General features: G+C 52.7%; 1 protein-coding gene across 3 annotated transcripts in view; it reads left to right on the top strand.

The window, feature by feature from the left end:
* Nucleotides 1–19,083, top strand: part of SCLY (selenocysteine lyase) — a 33,129-nt gene extending 14,046 nt beyond the window's left edge. For all 3 annotated transcript variants that reach the window (XM_053903062.1, XM_019445383.2, XM_019445385.2), the window contains 8 exons: nt 3,543–3,670; nt 3,875–4,039; nt 4,995–5,101; nt 11,585–11,621; nt 13,993–14,076; nt 14,671–14,773; nt 16,240–16,315; nt 17,959–19,083. In XM_053903062.1, coding sequence (XP_053759037.1) covers nt 3,543–3,670; nt 3,875–4,039; nt 4,995–5,101; nt 11,585–11,621; nt 13,993–14,076; nt 14,671–14,773; nt 16,240–16,315; nt 17,959–18,133 — 875 coding nt within the window. In that variant the 3' untranslated portion in view covers nt 18,134–19,083. The remainder of the gene's footprint in view (nt 1–3,542; nt 3,671–3,874; nt 4,040–4,994; nt 5,102–11,584; nt 11,622–13,992; nt 14,077–14,670; nt 14,774–16,239; nt 16,316–17,958) is intronic.
* Nucleotides 19,084–21,886: the final 2,803 nt, after the last annotated feature.

Below are 21,886 nucleotides of genomic sequence, written 5' to 3'. Positions count from 1 at the left end.
ATGATCTCGCGGTCCATGAGTTCGAGCCCCGCGTCGGGCTCTGTGCTGACCGCTCAGAGCCTGGAGCCTGTTTCAGATTCTGTGTCTCCCTCTCTCTGACCCTCCCCCGTTCACGCTCTGTCTCTCTCTGTCTCAAAAATAAATAAATGTTAAAAAATAAAAATAAAAACAAAACAAAACAAAACTCCCAATAAACAAAAGTTCAGGACCAGATGGCTTCACAGGTGAATTCTACCAAACATTTAAAGAAGAGTTAATACCTATTCCTCTCAAACTATTCCAAGAAACAGAAGAAGGATTACCCTGATACCAAAAGCAGATAAAGACACTACAAAAAAGGAGAACGACAGGCCAATATCTCCAATGAACATAGATGCAAAAATTCTCAACAAAATATTAGCAAACCAAATCCAACAATACAATTAAGAAAATCATTCACCACAATCGAGTGGAATTTATTCCTGAGAGGCAAGGGTGGTTTGAAATTCACAAATCAATCAACACGATATATCACCTCAACAAGAGAAAGGATAAAAACCACATGATCATTTTAATAGCTGCAGAAAAAGCATCTGAAAAAGCACAACATGCATTCATGATAAAACATGACCTCAACAAAGTAGGTTCAGAGGGAACGTACCTCAACATAATGTGAAAAACCCGCAGCCAACATCATGCTCAGCAGTGAAAAACTGAGAGCTTTCCCCATAAGATCAGAAATGAGACAAGGCTATCCACTCTCACCGCACAGAACTGGAAGTCCTAGCCACAGCACTCAGATCGGAAAAATAAAAGGCATCCAGATTGGTAAGGAAGAAGTAAAAGTTTTCACTATTTGAGGTTGACGGGATACTCTATACACAGAAAACACCAAGAACTTCACACACACACACACACACACACACACACACACACACAAACCTACTAGAAATGATACATGAATTCAGGAAGGTCACAGGATACAAAACCAATATGCAGAAACCCATAGCATTTCTATATGCTAATAATGAAGTAGTAGAAAGAGAAATTAAGAAAACAGTCTCATTTACAATTGCACCAAAACCAGTAAGATACCTAGGAATAAGCAAACAGATGGAAGACCTATCCTCTGAAAACCATAAAACACTGAGAAAAGAAATCAGACGACACAGATGGAAAGACACTCCATGCTCATGAGTTGGGAAAAGAAATATTTTTAAAATGCCCACACTACCCAAAGCAGTCTACACATTTAATGCAGTCCCTATGAAAATACCAGAGCATTTTTCAAGAACTAGAACAAACAATCCTAAAATCTGTATGGGATCAAAAAGGCCTCAAATAGCCCAAGCAATTTCGAACAATTAGAACAAAACTAGAGGTAATACAACCCCAGCTTTCAAGATATACCACAGAGCTGTAGTGATCAAAACAGTATGGTGCTGGTGCAAAATAGACACATAGGTCAATGGGCTAGAATAGAAAACCCACAACAGAAATCAACCCACAATTATATGGTCAATTAGTCTTTGACGAAGTAGGAGAGAAGATGACATGGGAAAGAGACATTCTCTTCAACAAATGGTGTTCGGAAATCTGGACAGCTACATGCAAAAGAACGACACTGGACCACTTTCTTACACCACACACACAAATAAACTCAAAACGGATTAAAGGCCTAAATGTGAGACCTGAAACCATAAAAATCCTAGAAGAGAGCACAGGCAGTAATTTCTTTGATGCCAGCCGTAGCAACTTCTTTCAATATATGTTTCTGAAGCAAGGGAAACAAAAGCAAAAATAAACTACTGGGACTACAACAAAATAAAAAAGACTTCTGCACAGCGAAGGAAATAATCAACAAAAGAAGAAAAACTGCCGAATGGGAGGAAATTTTGCAAATGATATTTCCAGTAAAAGGTTAGTATTCAAAATATATAAAGAACTTATACAACTTAACATCAAAAAATCAAATAATTCAATTAAAAAATGGGCAGAAGACATGACAGACATTTCTCCATAGAAGATCTCCAGATGGCCGACACACGAAAAGATACTCGATATCACTAATAATCAGGGAAATGCAAATCAAAACCTCCGTGAGATGTCGCCTCACGCCTGTCAGAATGCCTAAAATTAAAAATCACAAAAGCAACAAATGTTGGCGAGGATGTGGACAGAAAGGAACACTCATGCACTGTTGGTGGGAATGCAAACTGTGTAGCTACTGTGGGAAACGGTATGGAGGTTCCTCAAAAAATTTAAAATAGAATTACCACATGATCCAGTAATCACATTACTGGGTATTTACCCAAAGAATGTGCAAACCCTAATCTGAAAAAGTATAAGCACTCCTATGTTTGTTATGGCGTTATTTACAATAGCCAAGATATGAAAGCAGCCCAGTGCCCACTGATAGATGGACGGCAAAGATGTATATATACACCATGGAGTATTACTCAGCCATAAACAATAATGAAATCTGGCCACTTGCAACAACACGGATGGAACTAGAGAGTATAATGCTAAATGAAACCAGTTACGCAGAGAAAGACAAATACCATATGTTTTCACTCATACGTGGAATTTAGGAAAGAAAACAAACAAATTCAAAAAGACAAACCAAAAACAGACTCTCAACTATAGAGAACACACTGGTGGTTCCCCGTGGGCAGGTGGGTGGGGGGAGGGGTGAAACAGGTGAAGGGGATTCATGAGCACGGAGTGATGTATAGAACTGTTGAATCACTACATTGTACACCTGCCACCAGTATAACACTGTAGGTTAGTTACAGCGGAATTAAAATTTTTAAAAATTTTTTGAGAGACAGCATGCATGTATGTGCGAGCAGGGGAGGGGCAGAGAGAGAAAGAGAGAGGGAAGCCCAGTAGGCTCTGTCAGTACAGAGCTAAATCCCATGAACCGTGAGATCGTGACCTGAGCCGAAATCGAGAGTCGGACCCTGAACCGACCGACTGAGCCACCCAGGTGCCCCTAAGATAAATTTTTGTTAAACAGAGATGCCCTTGGGGCACCTGGGTGACTCAGTTGATTAAGCGTCCGACTCTTGCTTTCTGCTCAGGTCATGATGTCATGGTTCGTGAATTCAAGCCCCACATCAGGCTTTGCACTGACAGTGTGGAGCCTGCTTGGGATTCTCTCTCCCTGTCTCCCTGTCCCTCCTCTGTCTCTTTCTCACCTTCTCTCCCTCTCCCTCTCTGTCTCTCTCAAAAATAAATGCATAAACTTAAAAACATAGGAGCGAAAAAAGATGCTCTCATGAGCTAAGAGCGATTACCTCCTCTTGGGCCCCTCCGGAGCCGCACGGGGAGTGTGTCCCACGGACGCTCAGCGACGGAAGCGGCATGAAAGGAGCCCTCAGGTTGGCTGTTCCTGGGCACCGTGATAACGGGTGGCTTATACTCCTTCTTGATCGGTTTTGGAACTTTTACAATCGGTTACTTTTTAATGTGGAAATACTTCTGTTAAGCTCTATCTAAATGAACTTTCAGCAGAGGTTATTTCGTTAAGATTAACCTCGGTCCTTGGGTCTTTTCCTCAGCGGTCACCTTTGTGCCGGTGTCCAAGGTGAGCGGGCAGGTGGAGGTTGAGGACATCCTGGCCGCCGTCCGCCCGGCCACGTGCCTCGTGACGGTCATGCTGGCCAATAATGAGACTGGCGTCATCATGGTGAGTTGTTTATCCTCTTAAGAAAACGTAGTGCGGGATGAAGGGAGCCCACGCTCTGCTTGATTTTCTCAGGCACCACACCTGGGGCCTCTTCCTCTCGTTTTTCTTGTTTGTCGCCTGTCCTCCTTCATGACTGTGTTTCTTTCACTGGGTTTTCATGAAATCAGAGCAACAGCCTCACCTGTTTCTTTTTCCCTGCTTCAGCCCATTGCTGAAATCAGTCAGCGAATCAAAGCCCTGAACCGGAAGCGGGCAGCTTCCGGACTGCCTGTCATTCTGGTGCACACGGACGCCGCGCAGGCCTTGGGGAAACGGCGCGTGGACGTGGAGGCTCTGGGCGTGGACTTTCTGACCATCGTGGGGCACAAGGTGCGTCCACAGAGGCCTCCTCCCCGCCGTGACCTCGAGGCTCACCTTAGAGCAGGGCCCACAGCGCCACTGATCATCCGTTTGTCATCCAGGGCGCCCGGGGGACATGGTGCAGCAGCCTGCGGCCCCCGCCCGCGGGGGCTAAAGAAGGGGGGCCAGCAGCAGCTGGAGTGCCGTTTGATGCGTGGCACAGGGGGGAGAATGGGGCAGGAGGGGCCGGCCAGGCAGGGCTGTGGGAGGGTACTGAGGGCTCAGGTGAGGCATAAGGCAGGTGGCTTTAGCCAGGTAGTGAGTGTTCTCTGCCGTGGGCAGAGAGTGCCTGCAGACCCCTCGCCAGCCCACTCGTGTCCCCTGCCTCCGCCGCCCCGGGGACGGAAGAGGTGGGGTTCAAGACGTTGCCTTCTCTAACTTGATTGAAAGCGCGGCTCCTGAACGCAGAGGTTCAGCTCTTCTCTTTACGGTGGAAGAGAGAAACGTGAGCGGGGAACGCCCTTCTGAGGCTTTGCTCATCTTTCTGGCAGTGGACCGGAACCTCAAGTGGCTTTAATCCTCTATTTTGAAGCATGGTGCTCAGCTAGTTTCCAAAGGAGTATGTGTGCCGACTTGACGCCGTGGCTCTTAACTGATTTTTGCAAAATGATGATTCAAAAACGTGGAGTCGTACCCAGGAAAAGCCCTTGGCAATCTCTAGTTCCAGCCGCTCTCCTTTTATGAATTCTGTTCTGTGATGTGCAGTCAAGCTGTGTTGCCACTGGGCTGGGAACAGGAGTGCAGGCTCCGTCCTGGACCCCGAAGGCGATTTTGACTCCGGCACGTCCAGAATGGTGACAGGTAGCACGGCTGTGGGGTTTACACACACGCAGGATTTCTCTGGGTGCCTCCAAGCACTCAGCACGTGTCCAGAGTAGGAACTCGGAAGGTTCTTGTTGAATAAATGACCGACCTTTCTTTCCAGTTCTATGGTCCCAGGATTGGAGCACTTTACGTCCGCGGACTCGGTGAACTTACCCCTCTGTACCCTATGCTGTTTGGAGGTGGACAGGAACGGAATTTCAGGCCAGGGTAAGATAGAAGGTTAATAGAAGTTTCTGACCTACTGGTGATGCTCTTGGTCTGTAGGGCGGTAACTTGTCTTTGTCTCTTGGAAGAACTGTAGTAGCCCATTCTCTGTCACTACTGAGTCAGAATTTGCCCCACTGATGGATTCTGCACTTAGGACTCCCAGATCTTTGGTCTCTATGGGGACGATTCAACACGGGAGCCCTCCTAACTGAGATGTACTGCTGTTCTCATGACCGTGGGATGAGCGGGGCTGCACAGAAGCACTTGTTTCCTTTCTGGCAGCTCCTGTGTCCCCATGACACACAGTGGTACTTTAGCCAGGACCACACCTTTTATCAGAAATGCTAATAAGAAGAAACCAGAACATGGTGGTGGGTTCCTTGGGTCTTCTTTTGCGTCCTTTCTCCTGACTTAGAACTGATGAAGCCTGCAACCCAGAAACACCAATGGAAGTGTCAGCGAGGAAAAAGAAAACGTAAAGAAGAACTAAATGGAAATTTTAGAGCTAAAAACTACAGCAACCAAAGTCCGAAGCTCCGTGGATGGGCTCACCAGCAGGATAGGGGCACCAGAGGAAGGAGCCTGTGAACCGAAAGAGAACAACAGAGTTACCCAATCCAAACAGCAGGGAGGCAATAGACTGGAAAAAACTGAAACCATGCCTCAAGGACCTGTGGGACTATAACAGAAAATCTAGCATTCATTTCATTGGTGTCCCAGAACGAGAGGAGAAAGGGCGGGGATGAGAAAGAACTTGAAAAAAAAAAAAATGGCTGAAAACTTCGCAAATTGGCAAGAGACATATACCTACAGATTCAGGAAGCTGAACAAACCCCAAGCAGGATGAACCAAAGGAAATCTATGCCAAGGCATATAGTTAAACTTCTGAAAATGAAAGCCAGAGTAAAAATCTTGAAAGCAGCTAGAGGGAAAAAAACTGACACCTTTCCTATAGAGTAAAAGTAATTCAAATGGCAGTGTATTTCTCATCAGAAACCCCGGGGGCCAGAAGGAAGTGATGCAATATGTTACAAGTGCAAAAAGCACTGTCGAGCCAGAATCCCGTACACGAGAAATACCCTTCAGGAACAAAGGGGAAAGCAAGACATTCTCAAGGAAAGGAAAGCTAGCAGAATTTGTCCTCCGAAGACCAGTGCTAAAAATGACAAAAGGGAGTTCTTTAAACAGAAAGGAAATAGTAAAAAAAGGAAACTTGGAACATCGGAAAGGAAGGGAGGAAAGGGAAAGGAAGAGAAGGGAAGGGAAGGAAGCAAGCATGTTATGGGTAAATAAAATAGGCTTTCCTCTTGAGTTTTCTTAATTGTATTTGATGGCTGAAGCCAAAATGATAGCACTGTCTAATGTGGTTCAAAATATATGTGGAAGAAATATTTAGGATAATTATAAATGGGGGAGGGCTAAAAGGATGTAAATGGAGGTAAGGTTCTACTCACTGGAACATCTCAAAAATGTTCAAATAACCCACAGGGAGGTAGGAAAAAGAAAACAGAGAAATAAAAAATAGAATAAACAGAAAAAAAATTTTAATGGCAGACCTAAGCCCTAACATATTAATTACATTAAACGTAAGTGATCTAAATGTAGCGATTAAAAGACAGAGCTTGGCAGAGTGAATTTTTTAAAAAATTGACCTAACTATAGTTGAGCCTTGAACAAACAACACGGGTTAGTGGTGCCAACCCCTGCACAGTTGAAAATCTGCATGTAACTTTTTAAATTCCCCCCAAACTTAACTGCTAATAGCCTACTGTTGACTAGAAGTCTTACTGACAACATAAGCGGTCAATGCATATTTTGTATGTCACACGTATTATACAGTATATTCTCACAATACGGTATGCTAGCAAAAAGAAAATATGGCAAAATTATGAGGAGAAAATACATTTATAGTACTATAAAAAACCTGCATAAAAGTGGACGCATAGTGTTCAAACCTGTGTTGTTCAAGGGTCAAGTATATATGCTCTCTTTAAGAAACTCACTTCACATATACTGATAGAGGCTGAAAATTAAAAAATGGAAAAATATGTATCAGACAAACCTTAATCAAAGGAAAGCAGGAATGGCTATATAACATTAGATAAAGGAGACTCGAGAGCAGAGAAAATTACCAGAGACACAGAGGGGACATTATATAATGATTAAAGAGTTAGTCCACCAAGAAGTCCTAGCAATCCTAAATGTCAAAGCACTGCACGATAGAGCTGCAAAATAGTGTGAGGCAAAAACAGATTGAACTGAATGAAAAGAGAAATAGTCAACCCCCAATTGCACTTGGAGACGTCAACATCCTTCTCTCAACAACGGATACAACAACTAGACAAAAGTCAGCCAGGATATGGAAGAACTCAGTCATACCCAACAACCAACCGATTGAAGTGTTTAGAACACTTCATCCAACAGCAGCAAAATATACATTCTTTACAAGTGCCATAGAATATATACTAAGATAGACTATGTTCTGTGCCATTATACAAACCTCAATAAATTTCAAGAACTGAGGCACCCGGTGGTTCAGTCAGTTAAGCATCTGACTTTGGCTTGGATCGTGGTCTCACAGTTCTTGAGTTTGAGCCCCACATCTGTGCTGATGGCTCAGAGCCTGGAGCCTGCTTTGGATTCTGTGTCTCCCTCTCTCTCTGCCCCTCCCCCACTCATGCTGTGTGTCTGTGTCTCCCAAAAATAAAACATTTTTTAAAATTAAAAAAAAAAAAAAACTACTACAATTCACTTAATATGAGAGTAGATCATTTAAATAGCTTTATAATTATTAGGAAAAGGAGATTCATTTTGTAATTAAAAAAAATTTTTTTTAATGTTTATTTTTGAGAGAGACAGAGACAGAATGCGAGTGGGTTAGGGGCAGAGAGAGAGGGAGACACAGAATCCAAAGCAGGCTCCAGGCTTCCAGCTGTCAGCGCAGAGCCTGACGTGGGGCTTGAACCCACGAGCCGTGAGATCGTGACCTGAGTTGAAGTCGGACGCTCAACCAACTGAGCCACCCAGGCGCCCCCATTTTGTAACTTTAAACCCCCCCAAAAATAAATCTCCAGGGCCAGATAGTTTCATGAGAATTCTGCCAAACATTTAATGAATTAACACCTTTTCTATGCAGTCTCTTCTAGAAAAGTGGAGGAAGGAACATTTCCCCAATTCGTTTTATGAATTTATACCCAAACCAGACAAAGGTGGTATAAAAAAAAAAAACTATGGACCAGATATCCCTCATGAATTCAGATGCAGAAATCTTGAACAAAATATTAGCAAATGGAATTCAGCAATATATAAAAATAATATACACACCACGATAAAACGGAGTTTGTTCCAGGAATTCAAGGCTGGTTCAGTATTCAAAAATCAATCTATGCAATATAGCATAGTAAAGAAGAAAAATAACATCATTTAATGTAGAAAAAGCATTTAACAAAATTCAACATTTATTCATTAAGAAGTCTCACAATGATATGACCAGAGAACTTCCTCAGTTTGAAAAGGGCATTTACAAGAAAATCTACAGCTAACATCATACTCAGTAGTCAAAGCCTGAATGTTTTACCCCTATGATCAGGAACAATCTGGGGATGTCCACGCTTACCTCTTTTTCAACAGTTCTGGAAGTTCTAGTCAGTGCAGAAGGCAAGAAAAGGAAATATGAGGGATACAGATTGGAAAGGAAGAGGTAAAACTGTCCCTATTTATAGTCTCTGTAGAAAATCCCAAGAAGTATATAAGAAAACGCCTAAGACTGATAAGTGAATTCAGCAAGATCACAGGTTACAATACAAACATGCAAGAATCAACTATATTTTTATACATTGGTAATGAACATATGAACAACAAAATTAAAAAATACAATACCATTTATAATCACTCAAAAATAGAAAGCTAACAAAATGTGTACAGGACTTGTAAGCCAAGAACTACACAATGTGGATAAAAGAGAGCAAAGATCTAGGTAAGTGGAGAGATATACTCTGTTCATGGATCAAAAGACTCAGTATATAAAGATGTCAATTCTCCCCAAACTGGTAAATGTTTAGTCCAGTCTCTAACAAAAACCCAGCAAGTGAACCAATGGAACAGAATAGATACAATCAGAAATATGCCGAAATGGTTTTTGACAAAGATACAAACGTAATTCAGCGGAGGAAAGATTCTCTTTCAACAGATGGTGCTAGAACAACTAGACATCCTTGGTCAGGAAACCACCCTCCATCTAAGTCTCACACCTTATAAAATATTAACTCAAGATACATGATGAACTTAATGTAAAACATAAAACTATAAAACTTTTAGAAAACAAAAACAGGAAAACATCTTCAGGCTCTAGGGCTCAGCAAAGAGATCTTAGACTTGATACCAAAAGTATCCATAAAAAGGAAAATTGATAAACTGAACTGCATCGAGATTTAAAACTTTCACCCTGCAAAAGACTTTGTTAAGAGGATGAAAAGACAAGCTGTGCACTGGGAGAATAGGCTCTCAAATGATGGCTTCAACAAAGGATTAGTATCTAGTATATATAAAAAACACTCAAAATTCAACAGCCCAAAACCCCAAACAATTCAGTCAAAAAATGGGCGAAAGACATAAACAGGCATTTCACTAAAGAAGATACACAGACAGCAAAGAAGCACATGAAATGATAATCAACATCGTTAGCTATTACGGAAATGCAAAAGAAAACTTCAGTGAGCATCATCCGACACCTATCAGCATGGCTAAAACAAAACCCTGTGACAACACCGAGTGCTGAGAGTACAGAGACACGGCATCACTCATACACGGCTGATGGGAGTTTGAAGTGGTCCACCCGCTCTGGAAAACAGCCTGGCAGTTTCTTTTAAAATTAAATATGCACCCATCATACAACCTAGGAATTTCACTCCTGGACATTCATCCCAGAGAATGAACACTTGTATTTACACAAAAATCTGTACACGAGTGTGTATAGCAGCTTTATTTATAATAGCCCCAAAGTGCAAACAACCCAGATGTCCATTAATGAGTGAATGGCCTAAAAGGCTGTGGCACATCTGTACTGTGGACACTACCCAGTAACGAGAAACAATTCACTCTTGATACACACGACAGCCCAGAATCTCCGGCGAATTATGGTGTATGAAAAAAGCCAATGCCCCAAAGTTATAGCTCTCTAATTCCATTTATAGAACATTCTGAAAATGACAAAATTAGAGGTGGCGGACAGATTAGCAGTTGCCAGGAGTTAAGGAAGCAGTGGGGCTGCAGGGAGCCTGGTCTGGTTATAAAAGGCCAACGGGGGGACCTTTGTGGCAGAAATGTTCTGTATCTTATCCGTATCCTGGTTGTGATCTTGTGCTATAGTGTTATTAGGGCAAAGCTGAGTGACAGAATGCCTCTATAGTATTTCTTATAACCACATCTGACTCTACATTCTCTTAAAAAAAAAAAAAAGTTTAAAAAAAGAAAGGGCAGAATGTCAGGTGTTCTGGAAGCTCAGTAGGTGGACAGGGAGGGGGAAGCAGGGTTTGCGGTGCTCTAGATGGAGGGTAGAGGGCTAACCGAACGCCCCGAGGGAGGGAAGGCTCCAGGTTCTACAGGGGGCCCTGACTCTTCCACGTGGGCAGCCCCTGCCCAGGCAGTCGCAGGTGGTAGGCCTCTGAGAGGTGCTCTTGGTCTGGACGAGCTGCCCTACAGGTGAGTGGGGTGAGGTCTAAAGAGGGAATGTCCCGGACCTTCCCCAGGTGTCAGAGCCCGTCTCCGGGGACACAAGTGACCAATAAACTTGTCAAAGGGAGCTCAGCAGGGTCACGTTACCTGTACTACCCTGCGCTTCGAGTTCACTTGTCCCCTTATCTACTGGGCAGCAAGCAGCCGCCAGCCCCAAATGTTTACGAAAACTTTGTGTAGCCAAAACTTAAAATTAAGAAAACTAATAAGTTAATGAAAATAGAGCGAAGAGTTCTGCTTTTAGCTTGTTAGATCTGAGCGAGAGCCACCCGCCTGCAGGGGCCCTCCTGTCCCTCTCCTGCACACACACAATCTCTAATAACAAAGGAATCGTCCCGTATGATAGTTGAGAGGCTTCAGCTGAAGGGAGCAGTGTTGAGCTGAGGTCTTTGGACCCCTGCCTGGTTCGACAGGGTGGCCCAAAGAGGCAGGCCCTGGGGTCTGCAGTTGGAGGAGGGGTCTCTCCTGGGTGGGAAGAGGATCCAGACAGAATGGTCACTGCGGACACCCAACATAATATTGCCCAAGATGGGCCATGTCAACTGGGACTGGACCGGGAGTGTCCACATGGAGGGTTTGGGAGCCTATGGCTGCCACTGAGGCAGCCACATGGCACATGTCTAGGAAAAATGTTGGTGTAATTTTGTTTTTATTTTAATTCATGACTTCTGCAGACAGGATTCCTTCCTGGGACACTTGCTAGTTGCTTTGCATGGAAATAGGATTGAATGAATCCCTTGTCTCTTACAGGACAGAGAACACCCCAATGATTGCCGGCCTTGGGAAGGTAAGCCTTGCTGAGCTTGGACAGGTGAAGCGGGTGCTTTGTCTCATGTGTAGGAAAACCTGAGTCTTGCTCCAGGGGTGTCCCCTTTACTCCCCCATGCACAACACCCCGACACCTGATGTGGTGCAGGGCGGGGAGGCTTCCACAGGGGACAATTCTGGGGCACCAGCTGGGTGTCCTACAGTTTAACTCAACTCTAACACTGTCCACCTGGAGATGGCGTCAGACCCTGCAGGCCAAGTGCTCAGGCCCCCAAGACTGCCCCCACCAGCCCCACGTGACACGCCAGTTGTCAGTCCCAGCAGCCAGCTATAGATCTGAGGTTCCCGTGACCCCCTCCTCGGGTTCAGTTAGTTTGCCAGAACGGCTCACAGAAGTTACAGAAACACTTTGCTCACTAGATTATTGGTTGAGTGTGAAAGGATGTGATGAAGGAGACACATCCGGACGGAAGAGACGCGCAGGGCAAGGTGTGGGGGAGGTGCTATCCCAGCAGCACCTGCATGTGTTCAGCAACCCGGAAGCTCTCTAGACCCATGCTATTGGGATTTTTGTGAGGCTCTGATCAGTCCTTCACTCCATGTTTAGCGCCCCACCCCCACCCCCTCCGGAGAACGTGTAGCGGGGTGAAAATTCCAAGCCTCCAATCATGACTCAGTGACCAATGCCCTCCCAGAGCTCACCCGGAGTCTCCACGTTAGAATCAAAGATACTCGTATCTCCTGGGAAATCCCGAGGGGTTTAGGAACGCTGTGTCAAGAACCGAAGTCTAAATACTAGAACAAGAGGTGCTCCTAGCTCTTATCACTTAGGAAATCACAGGGGTCTCAGGAGCTCTGTGCCGGGACCCAGGCACTGAGGCCTATTTTTTTCCATCATCTCATGATCTGTTTCCCCAGGACTTTGGGAGAGATCATGTTCATGAGCCCAATAAATGGACTGATGTTAGAAAAAGCCTCAAATTATATTCATCATCCTGGAAGTATACTTTTTGAGTTCTGTGGAGTGGGTTGCACGTGCTTAGCATTGAAAGCGAAAAGCTCTTTCCTCAAGCCTCCGCTGATATGAGAAATATAGTCATGTCTTCACAGCAGAGGCCAACGGTCAGGCCCACAGGTTTGCTGGGCCCCCGGGCCGCCCCGGCACCCCCCTGGTTGTCCTTCCAGGGTGGCGTTTGCAGCAGGAGATCCCATATGCTGGCACCTCAGCTCCCTGCTGCAGCTGCACCTTCGCCCACATTCTCTGAGTGTCCCCCCCTCTCCCGGCCCAGGCCCCACTCCCTGGAGATGACTCCCAGGCCGGTCCAGGTGTCCCCCCGGCTTCCCTCCCTCCCTGTGCACTTCCCGAGGAACCGCCCCTCCTGCCTGTGTCCTCCGTGCACCTCCTCCTGTGCCTCTCCACTAGAATGTTCCCAGCTTTCCAGACTGCCTTTCCCGCCGCCCTGCAGCCTCCTCCCCAGCCTTCCCACCGCCATACGGCCTGCCGGCCAACCTCCTGATGCCCCCCAGCCTCCTCTCCACAACTAACATCGCCCTCGGGGCTCTCCCCCTGTCCTGCAGCTCCACCACCAGCCTGTGCTCAGGGCTTTGAACTTGGCATCTCAGGGCAGGTCCTGACCTTTCTCCTGAGAGACCCACATCCCCCACTGCTTACTTGGCATTCCCGCTGGGGGGGCACACGCGTCTCCTCCCTGGCTCCCCTCCCTCTCCATGGTGCCTGCCGCCATCCAGCACCTCATTGGAGAAATCTAGGAGATGCCTTGTCCTGCCTGGTCCTCGTCCCCTGCACCTGATGAGCAGCCAGTGAGTCCTGCGTCCTGTCTCCACAATATACTGAGGTCTGCGGCCTGTGCGTCTCCAGGGCCTACCCGTCTGGACTGGGTCATCCCCATCTGTAGTCTGCACTTAGCTCCTGATCCTGTCTGTCTTGGGCACCCCGGCCTTGTCCCCCTCCGTCACTCTGTGCTGGGAACACACCTGCCCCTCCCTCTCCCTCTGCCGTGGCGGTGAACACCCTCACTCTGTGCACAACCACCCCCCCCCCCCTGCATGATGCTGTCCTCGTCTCTGGAACGGAGCTGCTGGAACCGGCAGGATCTCTGGTGCCGGGAGGTGTCAGGCAGGGCCTGATAACGTAAATTCCTGTTGAACAGGTGAAGATAACTCTTCCCAAGCACGTATCCTGGCCCCGGCACACGGTCGCACTCAGTAAACATGATCTATTCCTGATGTTGCAGAAAATGAGCACTGTGAGGAAATGTCACTTCTCTGTTATCAGTAAACCTCACCTCCGCTCTTGAAGGCTGCTTTATTCTCCTTTGTTCTAGGACAACTGAGCATACTTTTTCCCTCTGCTGTTCCTGTGTCCCCAGGCTGCGGAGCTGGTGACCAAGAACTGGGAGGCTTATGAGGCCCACATGAGAGACGTTCGCGACTACCTGGAGGAGAGGCTGCTGGTGAACCCCGGGATCCGCGGGGACGGGGTTGGGGGCGGGGCTGTGAGCCCGGGGTTCCGCGGGGGCGGGGCTGTGAGCTAGGGGGTCACGAGACGGGGTTGGGGGTGGGGCTGTGAGCAAGGGATCCACGGGGGCGGGGCATGCGGTCAGTGCAATCCTTCCCCGGTTGAGCTTGAGGGTGGAGGTCGGCGCCACCCCAGGCAGCAGACAGGGCAGGGGGTGACTGGATCAGGGGGCTTTGAAGACAATCGAGGGAGGTTGGAGGACAGAAGCCCGAGTCTAACCTCCCCCCCCCCCCCCACCATGGGCTCTAGGCCTGTGGGCCAGTCTCGGCCGCCGCGTGTGGGAAATGCCACAGAACTAGTGTATCTGGGGGTTGCACGGGGAAGAGCCACCATATTCAGAACTTTTTGCCCTTGTTAACTTTGCTTACCAGTTTCCGTAACTATTATGGGTCGCTGCTTACTGATGAAATCATTATTTTATGTGACGAGGTTGGGATTTTGTCTTCCAGAAAAGGCTCAAGGTCAAACGTTGATGGGGGTGGGGGGAGGGGCTTTGAGACCGCCTTTGAACACCCCATTGATTTTTCAGGCTGAATTTGACAAGCAGAGAATCCATCTGAACAGCCGCTTTCCAGGGACTGAGCGACTTCCCAACACCTGCAACTTTTCCATCCGGGGACCCCAGCTCCAAGGTGAGCAGGGTCTGTAGGTCCCGCGTGGGGTGGTGGGCGCGGTGGGAGCAGAGGGGCTGCGCCCAGCACTTGGTGCCCCGGCCAGTGCGGGGCACCGGGAGCAGCGCAGCCTTGCTGTCCCCAGGAGGCTGGGCCCCTGTGCGCCGCTTCCTGCTCTCCCTGCCTGGGCTCACTGCTCTGGGCAGGCGGCACCCCGGGCGCAGCGCCCGCCCCAAGCTGATGGGGAATGAGGTGACAGGGACTAGGCTTTAGATCGGCTCGTCCATTTCTGTCAGCAGGTTTGACACAGTATCTTATGAGGATAAGGGAGAGGAGAGGGGTCAGCTTTAAAATTTGGCCCAGAGTCAGGACGAAGTGCACGTCTGTGGGGTTCGTTCGTTCCTGCGATGACAGGTCTCCCCTGCTGGAAACCCAGGGATGAAAATCAGGCCTGGCTCCCCCAGTGCCCTGAGGCCAGTTCCAGGGCGCTGACCTGCCTTGTTTCCCAGCACAGGGGAGCCTCTCTGCAGAGCAGTCCTGACTGTGTAGGGAGGAGGTGGTTGCCCCCTGGGCAGGGAGGAGCACAGCCCTTCTGCACCATGTAGGGGGGTGGCTGCACTATGTAGGGGGACGGGGGCGCACAGCTGTGACCACAGCGGATGGGAACCTGGGCTGGATGCTTTCTCGCTGCGAAGGAGCCTAGGCTGTTGGCTGCCTCTCCGGCTCGCCTTGCTGTGGGAAAGAAAGTTCCTGTCACCTTCCCCATTTTTGGGGGGCAGATGTACTGTATTCAGTGATGACCTATGTTAATTTAAATGAGACAGATTTTGGGGTTTTTTTGTTTATTTATTTTTGAGACGGAGAGAGACAGAGCATGAGCAGGGGAGGGGCAGAGAGAGGGGGAGACACAGAATCCAAACCAGGCTCCAGGCTCCGAGCTGTCAGTGCAGAGCCTGATGCGGGGCTCAAACTCAGAGACTGCAAGATCATGACCTGAGCCGAAGTCGGACGCTCAACCTACTGAGCCCCCCAGGCGCCCGAGATTGTTTTTTTAATTAAGTCAGTAGATTTATTATTTTAATGTCTGTGCTTACAGAAGAAAAGGAGGTGCCTTCCTTAATAAAGCCACCCCCCTGGGTGGCTCCACCTCCAGAAAACACACATGTTACGTTGAAGTGTTACTACCGGCAAGTGTTACTATTAAGGCAGCTGCTGAGAATTCTGAGCATCCTTCCTGGGCACTTGATCGGAAGTAACGTTTCAAGGGCAGTTTTATGAGGCAGCATCGTGTGCGAGAGGAGCCATTTTCTCTGGGTTTTGCTGCCCGGTCACCTAGGATGAGAGGGTCCTGTGCCCTGGAACCACCCCCCCCCCCCAGGTGGCCTGAGGGAGGTGGCCTCAAAACGTGGCAGGAGGGCCGAGAAGAGGTGGACAGGTGGGGCCCGCCTGCACCATCCGCCTCAGAGCCGCGTGCCGTGTCTCCGCAGGCCGTGTGCTGTTGGCACAGTGCAGGACGCTGCTGGCCAGTGTGGGGGCCGCCTGCCACTCGGACCAGGTAGATCGGTAAGTGCTCCGGGTGCCGGGCCGCGGTGTCCAGGGCGCATCCAGCAGCCAGGGCGGGCCACTGGGCCTGGGGTTTCCAGAGCTGCGCAGCCAACGGGGACACAAAAAGTGGCCAGACGCCGCAGGGCCGAGGGGAGGAGGGGAAACTGCAGCCTAAGGGAGGTCGCGAGGGAGGGAAGGGGCAGGGCAGGCCGCAGGAGCTCCCTTCGTCCTCGGAAAGTGGGGGTCTTCTGAAGGGTTGAGACAGGCCTGTGGACACCTGTCTGGTGCAGGGGGATTACAGGACAGCAGGCCCAGGCAGGCAGCCAAGGCTGAGGCAGGAGGGGACAACTGTGGGGCCCGGGCATCGGCGGCAGTGGCCGGACCCCGGTGGAGGAGGAGCAGGGGTTCGGCTTCCCACTTGCCGTGGGGGGGGGGGGGGGGTCGGGCCGCAGAGGCGGGCGCAGTGCTGGAGAGACAGAGCAGAGCCGTGCTCAGCAGCGGGGTGCCACAGAGTCTGTGGCTGCGCACGTGAGCTTGAGCGCGGCAGGCCAGAGCTCTCCTGAGGGCTGCGTGGGGATGACGGGGCCTCCTGGGGGCCTCAGAGCCCTGCAGGGGGCACTGCATGAGGGCAGGTGGGGCCAGGGGCCGGCATGTGGCAGCCAGAGTGAATGTCAGGAGCAGTGAGGCCGGCCGGTGTGGAGTGCAGAAGGGGGGCGCAGGGGGCTGCCCCTTACCAAGTGCTCCCGTAGTCGTGGCTCAGGGTGCTCCCCACAGCCCTCAAGAAAGGATCTGAGCGGCCCATTCCCCAGATGAGGAAACTGAGATAGCCCCAAGATGAGGGGGAGGGGAGTGAGGAGGATGAGGAGGGGCCGACAGCACAGCAGGTAAGGGACATGTGTCCAGGGTGGCCCCTGCGAGGGTAGGAGGGGGAGGGGTGGAGGCAGCTGCTCACTGCCCCCTGGCCGTGCCCTTCGGGAACAGGAAGTGACGCCACCCAGCCAGGGGAGGGCCAGGAGCCAAGAGCCGTGAGCTGTGTCACCTCTCACTTGCATGGACCCTTGGTGACCAGGGGCGATGGAAGTCCCCCCTTCCACATAGTCACCCCTGTGCACGAGGGGTGTTTATCTGGACGGTTTTCAGGTCACCGTATGTGACAGGGACTCCCGGGACTGTGCGTGTGGGAGACCCATGGTCCCCGAACAGTGAACCCTCCGGAGCGAAGGGCTCCGGAGCTGCCCTACGAGTGGTTTCTAAACTCTGAAAACGCTGGTGGGGCCCCGTGTGCCAGGGCCTGGCGCTGGGGGCTGTGGAAAAGACAGCCCCCGCCTCTCGGCTCTCGCCTCTCGCCTCTCGGTGCGGCCGCGTGTCTCCCCAGAGACCTGTCACTCTCCTCGAGGATGAGAAGCCCTGTGTCCCAGGTGCTTGGGCCGTCTTGGTGCCCGCCTACCCTGGGGCCGATGGGCCGTGTGGAGCCCGAGCGCCAGCGGTGGGCCCGGAGGTGCTTGGCAGAGAGGGGAGCAGGTCTATGCAGCCCCAAGTCGGGGAGCCGGCCGGGAGCAGAAGGGGCAGGGTCCCTCCCCGAGCCCCCAGGAGCACAGGCGAGCCTCTCCTCCAGCGGCTGACGCCAGCTCTCCCCACCCCCACCCCACCCCCACCCCCAGGCCATCCCCAGTGCTGCTGAGCTGCGGCATCCCCTTCGACGTGGCCAGGAACGCGCTCCGGCTCAGCGTGGGCCGCAGCACCACCAGGGCCGAGGTGGACCTCGTCGTGCAGGACCTGAAGCAGGCCGTGGCCCGGCTGGAGGGCCCGCCTGGCGCCAGGGGCGCCTCATCATAGGAAGCCCTTTGTGGGCACAATGCAGACGTCTCCCGTCTTAATCCGTGCAAGTCTTCACTTTGTCCCGGAGAGTCTGACACAGCGACTGGCCTGTGCGTGCGTGTGTGTGCGTGCGCGCGTGTGTGTGTGCCTGCATGCGTGCGCGTGAGGCCTTCAGGCCTCCTCCCCTGTCCTCGGGTCGGGCAGACCCCACAGGTGCTCACAGGCCTAGGACACAGACGCCTGTGCGGGACTGTCACCGTCACTGCTGCCCGGTGGCCTCGATTGAGGTGGAGACGTTTCGGCCACGTGCTCCCCCGTGGGAAGTGGGGTGAGCCGTTTTTATCCAGAAGACAGATCCTAGTATCTGTAAGCGATTGTCGGTCGTATCATGAGAATAGGAAACCTGATTTTTGCTGCAGTCACGGCCTCCCCTACGTGTTTGCACAGCAGTCGTCTGTGTGCCCTCCCCTCATGCCCAGGGCCCTCTGCAAGCCCTTGCTCGACAGATGCGGGCCCCCCGAAGGTCAGGCCCCACTCCCTGCTCCGCGTCCTCCTGCTTCCCCATCCCGCCTGTCCCTCAGCCCTCCGGTCACTGTGCCCCTCCCTGCACCTCCCCCCCACACCTCCCTGCACACAGCCCTCAGGCCCCGCAGTCTTTTCCTTTCGGTCAATTACTCAGGGTTTCAGCTCGGACATGGGCGTGACTGGGCTTGGGGTCATTCCTGAGCAGTGGGAGTCAGTCTGGCCCTGGCTCCGCCCGCGTCATCCACGGAAGGATTCTTTTATTGTCACAAGTGCTCTACGCCTCAGCGCTCAGGCTCCTGGAGACACTTAACACAGGAGTGATTTTTTAACTGAATAAACGCTTGTAACGTGTGGCTTTAAGGTGTAAAGAGCTACGTGATGACATTGAGGCCACAGTTGTCAGAAATTAAGTGAACTAATAAAATATTTCAGTGCTTGTGTGAGGCGTTTTGTGGTTTCTCTAGCAGGTGTTTTCTCTGGGGTTCATAGCGTGTCTGAGCCGGCCGCGGAGGCGGAGTTGGAGGGTTGGGCAGTGACCCCAACTTGTCACCATATGATTAGGCTTCAGCTTAAGACATTCAGCTTGAGATTGTGTGTCTGGGGGCCCTTAAGAACAGGTCACTAAAGTTGAGCGTCCTGCTGCCTCTGGGCAGAGGCCTCGGTGACCCCAATTTGCCCAGCGAGAAACGAAGGGTGTCCAGCCCCAGTGAAGAGAGCAGTCTGGGAAAGACGCGTGGCAGCTCAGACTGCCCTGCGGACCCCCAGCTGCAGCCCCAGAGACTCGGTCGCTGCGGCTGGGGACTGGGCTGAGCCGGGGGCCCCGAGACCCTCGCTCACCTGGGAGGCCTTCCTGTGCAGTGTCCGAGCCCTGTGCCCCTTGCTGGCTCTGCAAAGCTGCTGTACCCCAGAGGTTCCTGGAGCCTCCGAGGTCTAAGGCCAGCTGAACGCCCTCGGCTCCCTGGGTGAAGACGTGGCCAGAACGTGCAGACTCCAGCTCGCGTGCTGGTAAGTGGCCCGGAGAGGGCCCCACTGTGAAGAGCGGAGTCTCTCGGGTGGCCTCTCCCCCACGCCCCTGGGCCAGCACAGCCTCAGGCTGCTGCCCGGACCCGAGGAAGCAGATGCTGGGGAGCCTTCCCCCTTCTTGGAGGGACACGTGTAACTGTGAACACACACCAGACGCAGGAAGTCCATCTCGGGACGAGGGACGGCGCGCAGCTCCTTAGCGCTGGTTCCGAGGGACAAACGGGCACCGTCCAGCCGCGGGACGGTAGCCGCCAGACCCGGACCCTTCCCCTGGGCCCCGGGCCCTCCGCCCACCGCAGCTCTGGGCACCGTGGGAGTGGCTTGGGTAGTCCCCACAGCCTGCCCCCCCTCCCCGCACCCCCCTGCCGCCTCCCATCTGCCCTGTGTGCCGCTTATCGGTAACCGGAGCTGGGAGCTGCGTCCACGCCTGAAACAGGAAGCCGCGGCCTGTGCGCGAGCCGCCGAGAGCCACCGGGTGGCCGGGCCGGAGGATGGAGGGGCAGCGGGCGCTCGCGGCCGCCAAGGATGGGGACCTGGCCACCCTGAAGCGGCTGCTGGAGGCCGGTGCCCTGGGCCCGGGCATCGTGGACGCCCTGGGGGCCGGCCTGGTGCACCACGCCGCCCGGGCCGGCCGCCTGGCCTGCGTCAAGTTCCTGGTGCGGCAGGCCGAGCTGCCCGGCAGCCAGCGGGCCCACAACGGGGCCACGCCGGTGCACGACGCCGCGGCCACGGGCAGCCTGGCCGAGCTGCGCTGGCTGGTGCGCGACGGAGGCTGCGGCCTGCAGGTGAGCGGGACAGCGGCTGGGCTGGGGCCAGTGTCCCCGTGGATCGGGGGGGGGGCGGGAGCCGTGGGCCAGGGAGTCTGGAGCTTTGGGCTCCCGTGGGCACCGCGGCCCTGGGTTGTTTCGGGGACTCGCCGTGCCAGCCCCACGGTCCCTGCCCCACGGCCGCCTCATCCCAAACCAGCACAAAGCCCTTGTGAGCCAAGGCCGCCTCCTAAGCCACCTCGTGTTCCCTGGGGCCAGCAGCACAGAGTGGCCGCACTCCCTCCCCGTGCCCGCCTCCACCCTGGGGCACGTGGCCTCCACATGAGCGAGCCTGGCCTCCACACAGGGGCACCCGGCCTCCATACCCGAGCCCCTGGCCTTGCCAGTGGAGGGCTCGCCAGTGTCCTCAGGACTGGTCGTGGGGCCTGTTTCCCACAGGGTCTAGAAAGGCGTGTGTAGAGAAGTGCGGTGGGCACACGGGCTCAGGAGCTGTGGGCACCCGCTTGTACAACTGGGGACCTTGGTGGGTGACAGCAGAAGCCCTGCAGTGGGGGGCGGTGGGCTGAGAGCCCTCATGGTAAGAAGAAGGGTCTCCAGGGCTCCTCTCCCTTTTCCTGCCCGCCCGGCGTCCCTTTGTGCAGCCGGAGGACGGGGAGGACAGTGAACAAGCCCTGAGAGGGCACGAGGGCACCCTCCCGGGAATCACGCTGGGTCCCGGGGCAGGGAAATCTCACTGGTCCCAGCTGAGTGTGCGGCGGCCTCCGTACCGCCGTCCCCATCAGCTCTCCCCACGACCCGAGGGGCAGCAGGGCAGGGGCGGTCCCCACTTCTGTGCCGGGGGGCACAGCACACCGGGTGTGCTGGCACCTGTGGTGGGAATGCTTCTGGCCGTGAGGCCCGGGGGGTGGCAGGTGGGGGCCCGGCAGGGGTAGGGGACAGACCAGCAGGCCGCAGAGCCTGACATGGACACGGTTGGGCCAGCGGAAGCCCTTCTGGCTGCGAGCCGAGTACAGAGAGGCCGGGTGCAGCGGGGTCACGGGTTTGGACCCGGGAGACCTGGACGTGAGCCCACACCCTGCCTCCTCCCTCGAGCAGGTCAGCTGGCCCAGCCAGCAGGGGGGGAGAGTGGGAGCTGTGGGCGGGCGGGCGGGCGGCGTGGGCTGGGCGGCCGGCTCTGGCGCTGGAGGGTGCCGCCCGGCAGGGGTGGGTCCGGACCTGCCACGGCTCACGGCCCCTCTGTGCCCCCGCAGGACCAAGACGACTCGGGGGTGTCCCCGCTGCACCTGGCCGCCCGCTTCGCACACCCTGTGCTGGTGCAGTGGCTGCTCCGAGAGGGCCACGCGGCCACGCTGGAGACTCTGGAGGGGGCCTTGCCGCTGCACCACGCGGCCGTCAGTGGGGACCTGACCTGCCTGAAGCTCCTGGCGGCCGCCCACGGCAGGTGAGGACCCAGGGC

This window comes from Panthera pardus, unplaced genomic scaffold (genome assembly GCF_024362965.1).
Source record: "Panthera pardus isolate Hobbes unplaced genomic scaffold, ASM2436296v1 HiC_scaffold_10, whole genome shotgun sequence".
Classification (NCBI taxonomy): Eukaryota; Metazoa; Chordata; class Mammalia; order Carnivora; family Felidae; genus Panthera; species Panthera pardus.
This window is presented reverse-complemented; position numbering and strand designations above follow the sequence as displayed.